This window comes from Sceloporus undulatus, chromosome 9, assembly GCF_019175285.1.
Source record: "Sceloporus undulatus isolate JIND9_A2432 ecotype Alabama chromosome 9, SceUnd_v1.1, whole genome shotgun sequence".
NCBI classification, from domain to species: domain Eukaryota; kingdom Metazoa; phylum Chordata; class Lepidosauria; order Squamata; family Phrynosomatidae; genus Sceloporus; species Sceloporus undulatus.
In genome coordinates this window covers 27854030-27870677 of record NC_056530.1, presented here as the reverse complement: position 1 = coordinate 27870677, position 16648 = coordinate 27854030, and the positions used below count along the sequence as shown (strand labels likewise).

The window sequence follows — 16648 nt, the reverse complement described above, 5'->3', positions numbered from 1 at the left end:
AAATGAGTTCCGGGGTTCGATTATAACGGCGATTCAAAAAGAACGCTGCATTGCTGGGTAAGAACAGGTTTACTTTTGCACCGTCCTTTTGGAATCATAGTTATGATCATTGTACAAATGCGAGGAACCTTGGAGGTCATCCAACCCAACCCTCCCCTTATTGCAGGTACATGTCCAGCTAACAAATGACGGCCTAGCTCTTTATTTAAATACCTCCACTGTAATAAAGTAAAATCAAATCAAATCCCCTCCTGAAGCTTCCTGCTCTGCACTGGAACATTTTCCAAGTCCAGGTATTTGTCCTAATCCTTCCTTAGGATTTGCACTCGACAATTTGAGTGGATTCTCCTTGGATTTTATTATTTACCTCCCTTTATATTGGCATAGTGTTTGGACTACTATGGGGTCCAAGGTTGCATTACTATGGAGACCACGGTTCGAGTCCCAGCTCAGCCATGGAAACCCAGTGGATGATTGTGAGTTCCTGTATGGCAGGGGTTGGACTGGATGGTCCTTGTGGTCCCTTCCAGTTCTATGATTCTATGACCTTAGGCAGGTGACATGCTCTCAGCCTCAGAGGAAGGCAATGGCAAACCTCCTCTGAACAAATCTTACCAAGAAAACCCCATAATACAGTTGCCTTAGGGTCACCATACGCCACCTTTATATTGCCACCTTTTCCCCAATGATCAGTTTGAATGAGGATATTTGCACCCCCGCTCCTTTGCTTCTGTGCATTTCTAGGGTGCCTTTGGGAAACGCAAAGAGCCTTTGCAAAACGACATTTGACAATTTTATTAGAATACTGACAACAGAGCAGATTTTTATATTTATAAAACCAATCTACCCACAGGAAATTGGTCAAGGCCTAATTCAGCAACCGGGTATGGGAACGCCAGCCCAGAGTATCTACAAATGTCTGCGACAGATAACAGGAAATATAAATATGACTCTCCCCATTGTAACCCTGGAGTAAAGAGGTGCATCCCACCAGGTCCATAGTCTGCCAGCATCCTATCCTTGGCATCTCCATTTTCCAAAAGGCAACGGTGGTTCCATTTGGTCATCTGCCATGTCCAGAAGGGATTTTGGTCATAACCCACCTCCTCTTGAAACAAAGCTGGGTAAGGGAGTGTATTCCACTGTGGAAAGGTAATCCCTTCACTCTATCTCCATCAGTCCTCACTTCTTTTACACATACACTTTGTCTGTCTCTTGTACACACAGCCTTCCCTTAACTCAAAGCAACGGTCCTGGCGTACAGTACAACTGGGCCAAAGTCTTGCTCAGGACAGGACCCAGGTTTCTGCAATGAGAGACAGAAAAAGAAGGTTTAGGTAGTGGATGAAGGACAGAAAGGTAGTTCTTTGCCCAACAATGAGTTGTGGCATCGCAAAAGAACAAAGGTCCCGGCAACTGGGCGCTTGGAGGTTCAGAGTGGAAGAAATGAACGAAAACAAAGTCCCATGTGCTACGTGACTTTGCCTACTTTCATTCTTCCACTGTGAATATGTGCTTTCTAGTTTGTTTAGTCCCGGTTCAGGCCATATGATAAAGTGGGGAATAATAATAATAATAATAATAGATTTTATTTATATCCCGCCTTTCCAGAAGGATTCTTCCACAAGGAAGAGCATCTCCAGCATTTTCTCTGGGCTCAATCTCCTGATGTTCCAAAATGCTTGCATATAGCCGGAGATTGTCCACACAGTTGGTTTTCTGGTTTCATTAACTAAGGTATCAGAAAACCCATGTTCCTGTATGGTTCACGCAAGATACCTTGGACCCACAGACATTAAGCTCCAAACCCAGGGGAGGAGACAGGTAGCTCTGCCACTCACCTCTGCAGTTTGCCACATCTGATGCCACTCAGCAGCTGTTCCTGGGCCTGGGGAGTGGGGCAGGCAGCGTAGGCATCTAGCAGTCTGAGCAAAGAGAAAGGGGCAGGGAAGGATTATGGGGCACTGACAGTCCCAACTCAAGCTGGTACGCAAACAGAAACTGATTCAAATCACTGGACATATAACTACCTTACTCTAGGTTGGGCTGTGCATCCCTATAGTCTAGTACTGACTCTTCTGACTGGCAGCCAGGGCTTTCTAACAGAAGGGGATGTGTTCCTCCTCATCTGCCAGTTTATGGAGGCAAACCTTCTGGTCCATGGAGGATTCCCATGGGGAAACCTCACCCCAGCATGGAAGACTCCCTTGCACACAAGTGGCTATGTCTTCTGAGGAGCCTGTGGCCATGTTGGTTGACCCTCACATTGTGCAAGATCCTAGATTGAGGTGGCTTGTATCCCTTGCGCCACCACTCTCCATCTCCATACCTGGAGGGCGTCTTATATAGCTCCAGTATGGCAGCTGCCTTGTCTCCACTGATGCCGCTGATCTGCATGAGTTGGCGAGCAAAGACCTCTCTCACGGTCTGGGCCTGGGAAAGGGAGAAGGAAGAGAGATAACAGGGATCAAGAAGGGCAATAATTCTCCCAACCTGAAATAAATTCTTCTCATATCAGTAACAAGAAACAGCAACAACCAGGGTAGCTGGAAGTGCAAGACACTACACACACAGCAGAAAACATTTAAACAGAGGCCAGGTAGCCACTTTATTAGGTTGCTCTAGCTGTAAGTTGAGCAGGAAGTAGGATTAGATGGTTTCCAAGATACCTTCCAACTTTACGATGCTGTGTTCGAATCAGTGGCAAGAATTCACTAAGGCAGTTACAAATGCATCTAGGGACTGTGTTAAGATAAGCAGAGCCCTGAAACTGGATCTGGCTAAAAGCTTCTCCGGTCCAGCGTTCTGTTTCTCAGATGTAACTGCACCTTCCCCTTTCTGATCCCCAGAAACTGGCATTGCACTGCCTCTGATATCGGAGGTAATCGCAGTCGTCATGAATAGGAGCCGTTGTTAGCCTCATCCTTTGAAAATCTGTCCAATCCTCTTGGAAAGCCAAGTTGGCAGTCATCATCACGTCTTGTGGCAGCTAATCCACAGTTTGACTCCCAAAGACGTAAGCGCCCCGAAGCCTTCTCAGCCCGAAGGCTTCTCTAAGCTAGCATTGTTTCCTGTAATGCCCAAGGAGATGTTCCAATGGGAATCTCACAAGTAGATGTAATCCCCTTCCTGTTCCTTGTAGGATCATACTGCCTCTTACCCTGGAAATAACACACACCCCACAGAGCGACAGCCACAGAGTTTGGGGTCCACTTCCCACATGCCCCAAAGAGACACAGGCTGTTCAAGTGATGGCTGACCAAAGCAGAAGTGACAGGTCACAAAAATTGCTTGGGGAGGGGATTAAAGATACACCTTAGTTTGGGGAAGAACTACACCCCTTGCAGTGGTTCCCAACCTTTGGTCAACCAGATGTTTTGGACTTCAGCTCCCCGAATTCATGACTGTTGGCCGAACTGGCTGAGGCTTCTGGGATCTAATGTCCAAAACCATATGGAGGACCATGACATATTTTTTGGGAGGGAGGTTCAACAGTGGGAGGTTTGGGCAGAGCAAATGTGCGCTCTGCAGGCCGCATGTAGCTTTGGCGATGCGCACTTCTGATATAGCTGTTCTGACTAGCAGCCAGTGATAATCCCATCTTCCATGTGTCTGATCAGCTTTCAGAGCAGTGTCCTAATTTGGTCCTAATGTTATTATCATATAGTTGTTACCCTGCATGTTACCCTACACTGGCTTTCTCCAGTCTACCACAGCACAGATTATATCAAGAGAGGAGAATGTGTGGCAAAGCAAGCAGGAAATGTACTGTTCTTTGAGATTCCTAGGTCACTTTTTGGCTTGGCAAACATGTGCATAAAACCCTCTTACGAACACAAGATGTTGCCATGTGAGTTCAGAGTACTTATTCATTCAGCCAAGTTTCTGACTGGCAGCAACTTGACCCTGGCCAAGAAAGGTCCGTCTTATCACCAGCTACCCAACGCTTTCTGAACTGGAGGTTCCTGGCTTTGAGCCTGCATGCAAAACCCATGTGCAGCTGCTGAGTTATGGCCTCTCCTCTAACTTTCCACTCCAAAAGCATTCCTTCTGCTACATTCACCCACCTTGTTTTTCACAGCTCCTTCATTAAACTCTGCAAAGGTCAGAAGATGGCAGGATCCCTCGCTGGGCGGCAGAGGGCACTCACGCTCCAGTTCCTCCTTGGTGCAGCTCAGCAGAGTTTTGTCCTGCAGGGAGAAAAATAGAGAGGATGGCATTCATTAACTGGCAGCTAGATGGTGGAAAGCAGCCTTTACCATCTTGGCATTCTCCAAGAGTGTTGGACTACCTGCTCCATAACCCCCAACCACAATAGCCTACTAGGGCAGGAGGTAAAAGAGAAGGGGAAGAAGGGATGAAAGAGGGGTATAAGAGCAGAGGTGGATGAAAGGGGTAACAATGCCAACATGCATTCCCCCTACCAGTTTATTCTCTCTCTCTTTTAATTGTATTATCTATATATAAAATACAAACGTCTCACAAAATTCACTACTTTACTCCTACACTCTTATATTCCTAATCGCTATGTCATAACATTTATACTATCTTCTATAATTCAATGTTAATGTTTTATCTACTAACCTTCCTCTCAGTTTCCTTAAAAACAAACCCTATTGCTACAGTATAAGCATCATAAAGCCAGTTTATTCTCAAGAGATACTATCACTACAGAAAAAGGGGGCGATTCTTCACCCCTTTTTGACGCATCGTGTTTTGGACCCAACCTGGACCAATTTAGGCCCATGGGATGACGTTTTTTGGGGGATGCCCGAGGCCCCTTGTACCTTAGACGGCATTTGGGGGCAAACAAAAATTGATTTTTTTCCTTCTTTTTATGCACTCCTGAATAAGAAAGTGCAACCTTCCAAAGTTCCTGAGAAGCTAATGTGGCCCCTATCCCTATCCTAATGTGGCCAAGCCTTGCATAAAGCAACCAGAGACGCAAAACACCAAATTACAAAAATCACAGACGAACCCAACAGCAGAGAGGCAAGACTGTGCAACATGCCCCTATGATTTGCAACATGCCCCCTGCCCCTTCGAACTCACCCCATAGAGTCTGGTCAAGTGGCGCGTCATGATGGTCAGGTAGGCAGCGGATTCCCGAATGTCGCGGGTACGTTTGACAAAGAAGCCGTCCACCACCTGGAGAAGGGGATGGTTATATGAAAGGTAAGAAGACTGTCAATCCCTGGTTGCATCCCTGGTTTTCAACTGAACACATCAGCAATGAAGGCAGGGCTCTAGAGCAGATCATTGTGAGTTCCTGCATGGCAGAATGGAGTTGGACTGGATGGCCCTCAGGGTCTCTTCCAACTCTAGGCTTCTATGATTCTGACTCAGGGACAGGGCAAGGGACCCTTAGATTAAGGATGAGGAGGGTTGGCAGAGCCTGGGTACACAGAGGGTTCATCCTCATCTGTCTGAGATGTATGGAAGCATGGATCTTTCAGGAGAATCCATACCTGGGTGTTGATCACGGCCTGCTGCAGAGTCTTTCCAGGCAAGCTGAGATGCTCCACAGACCCTGAATCTTCCACCAGGTAGATGGGGTGGGAGAGGCCACATTGCCGCAGACGGAACTAGGCATCGGCAAGGAAGAAGAGAGAAAACAGGTAGTTAGAAACCAGGATGTGAAATTATTCGCATGCGTTTCTGGAATAACATCTAGGTTCCCTAAATGGCTGCCGTCCCCAATCTGGTGCTTCTAGGATGTCTGGCTACTGTCGTTCCCAAGCGCCACAATTAGTAGTGCTGGTTGTGGATGATAGGAGTTACCATCCACCATAACTGGTGGTTGCCAGTTTTGGGAAGTTTGCAAAGAAATGTTCTCTCGCAACCCATCTTTGGGAAAATCGCTCCCTTTATATGCCCAAAGGGAGTCTTTCAGTAATAGAGGTCAGCCTTGGTGACCCCGCATTTTGGTCCATCATTGCAAAACGTCAATTGTCAAATAACGGACGAGGCTTTCTTGGTGTTGTTATCATCATTTTTCCAGGGAAGTCCAACAAGCTCTTTCCCTTCCTGTTTCTAGACAGCAATGGAAACTATTCATTATACTGAAAGGTTTATCCAGATTGTGGTTGTCATGCGTGTCTACGTTGACTCTTGACTTCTGGCAAGGCTATCACAGGGTCTCTTGGCAAGATGCATTCAGGAGAGATTTGTCATGAAAAGTGAAAGAATGAATTGACTTGCACTTGTGCGTTTCTATGGATGAGCAGGACTTGGTGTCCTGGCCCTACTCTCAAACCACTATAGCTTTTTGTAGGTTTGGGGGGCTCTGTGCCCATGTTCTGGAAGAGTTTCTTCCTGACGTTTCGCCCACATCTGCGGCTTTGGCATCTTTGGAGAATGCTGGCATGGAGGTGAGTGGGGCATATATAAACTGGCTTTGTTATAATTGTGTTTGCTGTTTTTGCTGTGTTTCACTAGTTTCCGAAGCTGCCGAGTTTTCTTTTATTTTCAGAATATTGTATTTTGTTGTCATTATATATATATATACACACACACACACACACACACACACACGTTATACATGTTCCTTTTACCATAAATCAGTTTGGAAAATTAGTCTGAAAATAGCTTATAAACCAAAACTTGGATTAAATGCTCAACTCCAGATCAAGTGAAGCCCTGCCCTGCTTCCATAAAACTCAGTTTTCTGAGGACCAAAGCTCCCAGAATTCACCAATGGGAATGTAGTCCAAAAAAGGAGTCCTATACAGTCCTATACAGGAGTCCTATACCTTCTGTTCACGAAAGCGCCCATCGATGATACTGCTACACAAGTCAGGCATCTTCTTCCGTTCCACCACATAATCAAGCACCAATTCTCGAGCTGAAGGTGGATGCAGTTGACCTGGAAAGAATGAATGAGAGAAGAAAAGGAAGGAAGACGCTTAGAGATAGCAGTCTGCTCATGTTTTCTATTTCAGAACATGTTGCCATGTGCCTTCGTGTCATTGGTGGCTTATGGCAACCCTATCATGGGATGTTCTTGGCAAGATTTCAGAGGATGTTTGCTACTGCCTTCCCTTGAGGCTGAGAGAGTGTGACTTGCCCAAGGTAACCCAGTGGGTTTCATGGACGAGCTGGGAATCGATCCCTGCTCTCCAGAGCTGTAGTCCAAGGCTCAAATCGCTACGCATAGCACTAATGTTTTAAGTCAGGAGAAGCAAGCGGCAAGACACTATGGGAAGCTTCATGCAAATCTGTGAAGGTGTTGAAACCTTCTGCCATTCATATGATGGGAGTGAGCTTGTTTTCTGCTGCTCCAAAAAACAGGACCCAAATGAAGGGATTCAGTACAATAGAAGAGACGTTGACAATACAACGTTATGACAGTAAAAGGCGTTCAGCAGTGGAACAGACTGCCTCAAGAGTGATGGGCTCTCCTTCATTTGATAGCCTCCTCTCAGAGATGTTTTAGTAGAATCATAGAGTTGGAAGAGACCCCAAGAAGGGCCATCCAGTCCAACCCCTTTATTCTGCCATGCAGGAACTCTCAATCAAAGCATCCCCATTGACAGATGGCCATCCAGCCTCTGTTTAGTAGTGATCCCTGAACCAGCTGGGGGTTGGCGCAGACGGTCCTTGAGATCACTTTCAACTTTGCAAAGGCTCCCAAAAAGGATCCCAGCATTTGTGTCCAACTCCTCAAAAACATCCTCCAGCTTCCCTCTCCTGTCTTCCAAACACGCCGCTGTGCCCACCTGCAATTGGAGAGACCTTCTCCCTGGCAACCCAAAGGAAATCGCCAACGTGAAGTTTCCGGACACTGAAGGGAATGTTGTTCCGTCGGAGCTCATTGACCAAGTCCTGCTTCCGGGAAGTGGGACCCCTGAAAAGCAAAGGGAGAGCAAGAGCAAATGCTTAGAATATATTTAAACACAACTGGTGGTGGCCATGCTGAGGTTTCAGTTACACCTTCTACCTATCGCATCGTAAGATTCATACCAGGTATTGCACTAACAGATGACAATGGTAGTACAGGGGATGATACTCCATCCCTTCACAATACTCTCACATCTGTACATGGTAATAGGAAATATGATGGCTTGTATGATTCTAACTTCTGTGCTCAGTTGTATATCTTTGCTTTTTAGGATCTTGCCCAGTTCTTTCATAGCCACTCTCCCCATTCTTAACCTTCTTCTGATTTCCTGACTGCAGTCCCCATTTCTTTCAGTTTTAAACTTGCTATATATGCACTTTACAACTCAGATTTACCATTAAAATGCAGATCTCATAGTTAGTACTTTTCGTTCCAAGGATTTAATAAGTTGCAAGGGGCTATTAGCACATGAGAGACCACCCCACTGTTAGCATGCATCCCTCTTCTCTGCATGCCACTCAGTTGCACACCTCATTTGCACACTTTTGTGTCCATTGCTGCCACTCACCCAGTAGTCTCAATGAAATCCACACAGAGGATAACTTCAAACTGTCCCGGCCGAAGGGTACATTGGGGCTTGAAAAACCCTGCATGTGGCTCTCTGCAGTTCGGCCTGAAAAAGTGAGAACACATTGGGGCATTTTCTAAAAAGTAACTAAAACAGATGCTCTTTGGAAAGAGACTGAACACTTTCCAGCAGAAGCCAGTGCTTGGACCACGGGATATTCCTTCACCACCTCTTAGTGTAATCATATCACTGTAACTAGAAAAGTAACTTATGCTGGAAAGGAAGGGATGCCATCCCTTGTCAAGATGCAACTGCAATGTAATGTGGTCATTATTAGGGAAAGGAACTATTCGCAAGACGTGTGTTATGTCCAAGCTGTAACACAACATTACCACCTTTAGTTTTTTGTGGGTTTTTCAGCCTATATGGCCATGTTCTAGAAGGGTTTATTCCTGACGTTTCACCAGCATCTGTGGCATCTGGCATCTTCAGAGAATGCTGGCATGGAAGAGAGTTGGGTATATTTTAACGTCAGGAATAAACTCTTCTAGAACATGACCACCGAACCCGAAAAACCCACAAACCCTATGGATGCCGACCATGAAAGCCTTCGACTTCGCATTACCACCTTTACCATTCACCTGAACCCCATGGCGAAAGGAAAAACAGTGAGGCGACTTACTCTGGGAAGGCAACTTCTTCTGGGAAGGCAGCTTCTTTCTCTGACTGGCTTGAATGTTGTCCACCTTCATCTTTGTCCTCCAAAGTCTGCAAGGATTCTCTGGTTCCAGCTGATGTTGAGTTGGTGGCATTGTTCTTTGGCTCTTCCAAAAGTACCAGCTCTTGTGCCAAGGACAGCCCTGCCTCTGTCAGAGAATATCTGATGGAATAGTGCAGATGAGTCAAAATGTTTTGGCAAAGACAATATAAAGCAACATAAAGATCCTCAGCTTCCTTTTTCCTTTCCTTCCTCAGGCCCAAACCTTTAGCACTCACAGAATCAGACAAGCACTTGCAAACTAATGTAAGGATCCGGACATCATGCCATTGCAACCTATGTGCATCCTTGGATTTTCCCTCCTCCCAAAGCTTTGGTGGAGATACACACCTGGCTGGGATGTTGGTCTTCAGGACTAGCTCCTTACGAATCAGATTGCCAACTGCGGACCAAGCCGTCTTCTTATCCCCAGGGTCAGCCTGTATGTTGAGAGTAAGGCAGGGAAGGAGTAACACCTCTTAACATAATGAGGGAAGAAAGAGTGGCAAAATAACGCATATGTGAGCCATACGGAGTGGCAGATAAAGGTGTTTCACAACATGCTAAAATGACAAACACACACAAACATCTTTTTGGAACCAACTCACCAGACAAAAAGATTTATTACACAGCGGCTGAGCTGCTCTCTGTAATTCTGGTTTTGTCAGGTAACCCCGAGATTCAGGATCCTGGAAAAAGGATGAAAGAAAGCAGGCCTGACTTAACGTTCTCTTCCCAGATCCTTTTCTCCTACCCTGATCCTTTGGGACAGGACCGAAAAGTAAATACGTATGCATGCAATTCCAAACTCTTAGTGATCAGTTAATATGTTGGTAGTTGCCCGCAGTCTTTTTAGGGTTACATGCCCCATATAGCCAATGCAATTGTGCTGCTTTGTGCCAGCTATGAGCTTACCATGCTGTCCTGGTAGAGCGCCAGCAACACGGCATACGCAGCAGAACGCGGAGCTGGGACCCGGGCGCGCTTGCATGACGCAGGCTGTTTCTTCTGGAAGGAAAAAGAAGACACCACTTTAACTGCCCATGGCTCAAATCTATGGAACCCTGGGATTTGTTGCGGCGCCAATGTTCTCTGACCAAACTACAATTCCAGAATTCCATCCCACTTTGACCCTTGATGGTTAAAGTGGTATCAACTGGTTTATTTTGGTAGTGCGCATACAGCCTATTATTATTATTATGCTTTATATAGCGCTATAGATCAGCCTAAGTAGCTGATCTAGGATCTCAGCCAATGTCTTTTGCATCAACTTCTGAGTGTTAAAGAAAACAGTATCCTTGTGGCACTTGGCAATGGACTTTCACCCTTCCCTTCATTTAAAGCTGGGAGCTGGGTATCTTTAGCCTGGAGAAGAGAAGGTTAAGAGGTGATATGAGAGCCCTGTTTAAGTATTTGAAGGGATGCCATGTTGAGGATGGAGCAAGCTTGTTTTCTGCTGCTCCAGAGAATAGGACCCAGATCAGTGGATGCAAGCTATAGGAAAAGAGATTCCACTTCAATATTAGGAGGAACCTCTTGACAGTAAGAGCTGTTCAATGGTGGAACATATTCCCTTAGAAGATAGTGGAGTCTCTTTCGTTGGAGGTCTTTAAACAGAGGTGAATGCTTTGATTGTGAGTTCCTGCATGGCACAAAGGGGCTGGACTGGATGGCCCTTGGCATCTCTCTTCCAACCCTATGATTCTAGATTTTGGATTAAACTCTCCATGCCTTGAATGTGTTTTGAAATACATTCGCATCATTGTAAGCAACCAGAAATCCAGAGATGCTGAGAGATGTGGTTCCATCATCTGTTGTGTGTGCTTTGACTGAGAGTTCCTGCATGACAGGGGAGTTGGACCAGATGGCCCTTGGGGTCTCTTCCAACTCTGTGATATTAAAGGTTTCTCCTTCTTGTCTCGGGCAGAGAGAGGGCTTGGTGCCAAAATCAAATGGGGAACAGCAACTTCCAGACATCTCCAGCCAATTCCATCTATTGCTTGGACAACAGGTATTTGCTACCCGACGGAGAAGTGAGGGAACCATAGTACAAGTTGCACTCTCACCTTCATGCGCTGCTCTGGACACTGGGCTGGCTCTGCGGCAGAGTGCGGCACTGGAACATGACTGGCAGATGCGCTCCCAAAGCTGAGAGGTTCTCCATCGTCCAAGGGCCACAAAGAGGGAGCTGGTTGCTGCAGATCTGGAATTTGCAAGACAAGAGAGACTAAAATGAGGGTGTTTCTGCACCCCCAGAAATGTCTCGAAGGCACACAGCAACAAATATTGTGTAGGGCTAGATATTTAGGTTAAAAAATTGAACCAAAAAGGCAGTCGACTTATTCATGGGTCATATCAAAATCTATAATTCTGGCCCCAAACCCAGCCCTTGATTTATACATGAGATTGACTTATAGTTGAGTATATAGTAAGGTAAGTGGTCAACCCCTCTCAGTTTCTCCCTGCGCAAACCTGTCGGCGCTGCGCCATCATGGCCACCGCGGTGCCGCTCCAGTCGCTCGTCAAGCTGGCGGCAGATCTGCTCCCCAAAGTACTGCAGGATCCGGGCCTCGCGCCCGCTGCGCAAAGGCAAGGGGTATTTGCGGAGGGAGCTCAGGGCCTGCGCAAGAGGAAGGAGGAGGAGGAGGTGTAAGATGGAAGGTAGTGGAAGGAAACTCTGGGGTGCGGCGGAGTCACCTTCTTTGGAAGCCTTTAAACAGAGGCTGGAAGGGCACCTGTCGCAAGTGCACCCACGCTCTTAGGCAGAGGAGGCTAAACACCTTGTAAAAACTACAGATCCCAGGATTCCACAGTCAAAGTGGTGACAAACCGGATTAGATTCCTGAGAGTTGTAGTTTTGTGGATAGCAAAAGAGGTGCTGGAATCCCTCTAAGGAACAAGGGCTGAGTCTGAACCTTACAGATATAATCCGCTCTGATCCCACTTTAACACTGCCCCACGTCCCCTTTACCTGAAGCCACACCCATTTACCCAAAACCATGCCCCTTTACCTGAAGCCACACCCCTTTGCCTGCAGCCATGCCCCCTTTACCTGAAGCCACACCCCTTTACCTGAAGCCACACCACTTTAATTCCAGCCACACCCACTTTACCTGAAGCCATGCCCCTTTACCTGAAGCCACACCCCACTTGGGATTTGCCCTGCCCATAGGGTTTCCAAGTGGAATTAGGAATAAGGTTCTTTCCCCTTTAATCCTTTGGTGCATCCGCACTCCAGAGATAATCCAGCTTGACACCGTTTTAACCGCCATGTTTCCATGCTATGGAATCCTGGGAGTTGTAGTTTCGTGAGGCATTCAGCCTTCTGTCACCACAAAACTATAAATCCCAGGATTCCACAGCACGGAGCCAGGGACGTTAAAGTGGTGTCAGACTGGATTATTTCTGCAGTGTGGATGCATCAAAGGATTAAAGGGGAAGGAATCTTTATTCCTCATTTCACTTGGAAACCCTGTGGGTGGGGCAAATTGCACATGGGGTGTGGCTTCAGGTAAAAGGGGCGTGGCTTTCCAGTTCATAGGCCCATTGGCTTCTTCCTCATTTCACTTGGAAACCCTGTAGATGGGGCAAATCCACATGGGGCGTGGCTTCTGGTAAAGGGGTGTGCCTTCAGGTAAATGGGTGTGGTTTTTGCTGGAGGCGTGGTTTGCCAATTCATAGGCCCATAGGAAACTCTGTGGGCAGGGCAAATTCCATATGGGGCGTGGTTTCAGGCAAATAGGCGTGGTCTCAGTTAGGGGCGTGGTTACCAGTTCATAGGTCCGTTGGCTCTTTCCTCATTTCATTGGGAAACCCTGTAGGCGGGGCAAATCCCACATAGGGCGTGGCTTCAGGTAAGGGGCGTGGTTTACCCATTTATAAGCCCGTTGGCTTGGGAAGCCCTATGGGCGGAGCAAACCCTACAAGGGGCGTGGCTTAGGATAAGGGGCGTGGCTTACCCTTTCATACGCCTTTTGGCTTCTGGGGCGCCCGCGTTCGGCCGCTTCGTCTCTCCATTCCTGGAGCCACTGCATAAATAAGGGATTCGGACACGGCGGAGGAGGTTTCGGCATCTTCCAAAGCCTCCTTTTCGCTTTTCCAGCACTTCCACCACTTTTTTGCTTTTTGACCCGGAAGTCGTAACGCTCAGGCGCCATAGAGTTACCGGAAGTGCGAGGAAAGAGCGGCCTGGCAAGGAATGGGTGCGCGCATGCGCAATTGGCTCTGAAAAGAACCTTGCTATTGACTGCCTCTGCACTGTGGAAATAATCTGTTTTGACATTACTTTATCTGCCATGGCTCCAGGAGGAGCAGCTAATGCCCCAGAAGAGAAGGTCAGAATCTCAAATGGCCTCCATAGATTAGAAAGCTGGCCAAAGCTCACAAAATGAACCTGAACAGGGAGAAAGGTTTGGCAGAAAGAACGAAATGCACAGATCTAGGATGAGGGACTCCTGGCTGAACAAGGAGACTCCGTGTGAAAGGGGCCTAGGAGCCCTAGTAGACCATAAATTGAGCATGAGCCAACAGTGTGATGCTGCAGCTAACAAGGCCAATGCGATTCTAGGCTGCATCAATAAAAGCATAGTGTCTAGCGATCAAGGGAAGTCATAGTGCCACTCTGTTCTGCTTTGGCCAGGCCCCACCTGGAATATTGAGGCCTTTAAACAGAGGCTGGATGGCCATCTGTCAGGAATGCTTTGATTGAGAGTTCCTGCATGACAGAAAGGGGTTGGACTGGATGGCCCTTGGGGTCCCTTCCAGCTCTATGTTATTCTAAGATGCACCCAGGAACAGAGTGCTGGACTAGACCACCTTTCGGTTTGGTCCAGTACAGCTTTCTGAGTGAGCCTCATTCAGTGTGCATTCTTGCGCTGCCAATCTTGTTTGTTGAACGCCCAAAACCTAGCAGGATTCTAGCCCAGGTGTAGCTAAGCGTGAAGCCACCCAACTTCAGGGCGTAAGTCTCCATTCCCTGCATCCTTTGAACAGACTCCTAATCGGAAGGGAGGTAAGCTGAGGCATTATTACGCACCCAAGGTGTGGTTTGCGTAGCTGGAGAGGAGACAAGCCACAGCATGTGACGCCAGCCATGCCAATTGGCACCTGGAGCGCACTACACATCCCATTGACTATTTTGCTTGTGCCAAAGTGGTTCTTTGGCAGCCTCTGGTCCAAAACACAGTGCAAAAATAACCCAGTGTTGAGACTGCTTTAAATGCCCTGGTTCAATGCTAGGGAATCCTGGGAATTGTAGTTTTGTGATGCATGGAGCCATGGCAATTGAAATGGTGTCAAACTGGATTGTTCCTCTTTCCCATCGCAGATGGTGAATCTCGACAAAGCAGGACATAAATAAAACATTATTATTCTTATTAGCATAGCAAAAGTAAAATCATCATTATTATTTTGTATTACAGATAGCCTGAACTTGGAGATATCTGCGCTCCGCTTGGAAACGTCACAGGCTTGGACCATTTGTCTTTTGCTCCGTAGATAAAACACCGTTTCTCAATACTCCCGTGTATTCTTTGGCGACTGGGCTCCTCTGCCAAGGCAAAACCCTCCATGCGTCCCGTGATGTTGGCCCTGGTTCCCAAAAGCTGTCTGCAACCGTCGTGAAAGAGCCCAGTTTGTTTATGAGTAGCTTATTGTGTGAAGAAATGGTCCCCCCAATGCTTGGTTGAATGCCTGGAATCCTTTTGCCTTGGCCTTGCCAAGATGCAAAAGTGTTATCTATTGATGGACTGATCCCTGGAGAAACGTGGGATGGAGGCTATATTCCACCCGCCAAATTATAGTTTATATCTCAGTTTTTTATTACCTTTCGTATCACACATTTCAAATAGATGTGCATATTTGAAATCTCTCTCTATATATGTGTGTGTGTGTATACACACACTCATCCCTCCATATTTGCGGCTTTGATATTTGCGGCTTTGATTATTCACAAATTTTATTAATATGCTCTCTCTAGGAATATCTAGGTCCTCCAGCGCAACTCTGTGGTCAACTTTAACTAAAGGTTGCCTTGAAGGACCTAGAGAGGACACTCTACTAGGCCTTTGTAGCTCCTCCAGTGAAACTCTTTGGTCAACTTTAATTAAAAGTCACACCGAAAGACCTAGAGATTCCTAGAGAGGTCACTCTACTAGGCCTTTGTAGCTCCTCCAGTGAAACTCTATGGTTAGTGTCTGTCGGACATTGAGCACAGAGTTGTGCTGGAGGACCTAGAGATTCGTAGAGGGGTGTCCTCTATGGTAAAAACGTTATGTTTTTGTTATTTGCGGCTTTTCCATATCCACGGAGGTCTTACGCCCCTAACCCTCGTGAATACGGAGGGACAAGTGTATACCGAACCACGTATTGTGGGTTTTTAGGACTATGCGGCCACGTTCTTGAAGATTCACATTCTTGGATGCGTGAATAACTGATGCATCTGAATGCCTTGAACGCATTTCAGATACATCCGCCTCTTAGGCTTGCTGGCTCATTCGGATGCAGCGCTTAAAACAACGTAAAACTGCCTTGTTTTTCTGTCGTGTGGAGGCACCCTGCGCTGGAGGGATGGTGACACATTTCCAGAAAGGCAGCCAGGCCTCTCCCTGTTTATCTCACATCAGTGGAAAAAACTACAGTACTGTACTTGCAGGGAGCTGGGAAAAATAATGAGTAGCTCTATCCACAATTGGGGTTTTGCCAGCGGGAAGGTGCACACACCTAGGTGTAACTTTGCAACATCTCCTCCTCCTTCCTCGGATGCATCCGCACTGCAGAGATAATCTGGTTTGACACCTCTTTAACTGCCATGGCTCAGTGCTATGCAATTCTGGGGACTGTAGTTTGTTGGGGCACAGAGCAAATTGTATACATTAATTGTTGAAGTCTAATGGACTTAGACTGCATCTGCACCACAGTAATAACCCAGTTTGATTCCACTTTAACTGCCATGACCCAATGCTATGCATTTCTGGGGATTTTAGTTTGTTGGGGCACCAAAGCAAATTTTATGCATTTATTGTCCAAGTCGGAAGGATGTACTCTGCATCTGCACTGCAAAAATAATCCAGTTTGACGCCACTTTAATTGCCGTGGCTCAATGCTGTGGGATTCTGGGGTTTGTAATATTTTGTTAAGATATGTATTGCAGTCATTTAATTCTGCTTTAACGTACTATTAGTCTTGGGAGAAGGGTGGGATATAAATAATATAATATAATATAAATATAATAAAATATATTAAAATTAAATTGAATTAAAATGAAATGTTTAAATTGTATTAAAATATATTTTAAATTTGTATATGAATATATATGTAATTAAAATAATAATAATTGTAAGCCGCTCAGAGCTTTTAAGGCTCAAAGGCGGGGTACAAATAACGTCAATAAAATAAATCAATAAAGATTTTAAATCGATTTTAGTTTGCATTGATAGTGTTGGTAGTTTAGTTTTAAAGAAAGGGATATGTAAATTTAAATATC

The 16648-nt window shown here is 46.2% G+C and overlaps 1 protein-coding gene and 1 long non-coding RNA gene across 3 annotated transcripts; one reads left to right on the top strand and one right to left on the bottom strand.

The window, feature by feature from the left end:
- Positions 1-791: 791 nt before the first annotated feature.
- MUS81 (MUS81 structure-specific endonuclease subunit) lies at positions 792-13361 on the bottom strand. Of its 2 annotated transcripts, none has more exons than XM_042438934.1 (16): positions 13125-13361; positions 11638-11785; positions 11232-11392; positions 10081-10173; positions 9774-9854; positions 9517-9605; positions 9091-9288; positions 8409-8513; positions 7719-7846; positions 6753-6865; positions 5469-5585; positions 5053-5148; positions 4068-4190; positions 2330-2433; positions 1842-1925; positions 792-1306 (listed from the first exon to the last, which is right to left on the bottom strand). In XM_042438934.1, the coding sequence occupies exons 1-16, from the start codon at positions 13320-13322 to the stop codon at positions 1240-1242; spliced, it is 1905 nt and encodes a 634-aa protein (XP_042294868.1). In that variant the 5' UTR covers positions 13323-13361; the 3' UTR covers positions 792-1239. The 2 variants fall into 2 exon arrangements, with proteins under 2 accessions (XP_042294868.1, XP_042294869.1); XM_042438935.1 differs by having other exon boundaries at positions 11232-11368.
- Positions 13362-13365: 4 nt separating this feature from the next.
- On the top strand, positions 13366-14682 carry LOC121915082. The gene is made up of 2 exons (XR_006100641.1): positions 13366-13499; positions 14586-14682. It is a non-coding gene; the product is annotated as an uncharacterized LOC121915082 (long non-coding RNA).
- The last annotated feature ends 1966 nt before the right edge of the window (positions 14683-16648 follow it).

Bases quoted from the DNA above. Each gene is read 5' to 3' on its own strand.
- MUS81 (XM_042438934.1), bottom strand. From the start codon at position 13,322: ATGGCGCCTGAGCGTTACGACTTCCGGGTCAAAAAGCAAAAAAGTGGT. The intron at 8,514-9,090 runs GTAAGTCGCCTC...TCACTTTTTCAG, and splicing joins GAAGAAGTTGCCTTCCCAGA to GCCGAACTGCAGAGAGCCAC. The intron at 4,191-5,052 runs GTGAGTTCGAAG...TTCTCCCTGCAG, and splicing joins ACTTGACCAGACTCTATGGG to GACAAAACTCTGCTGAGCTG.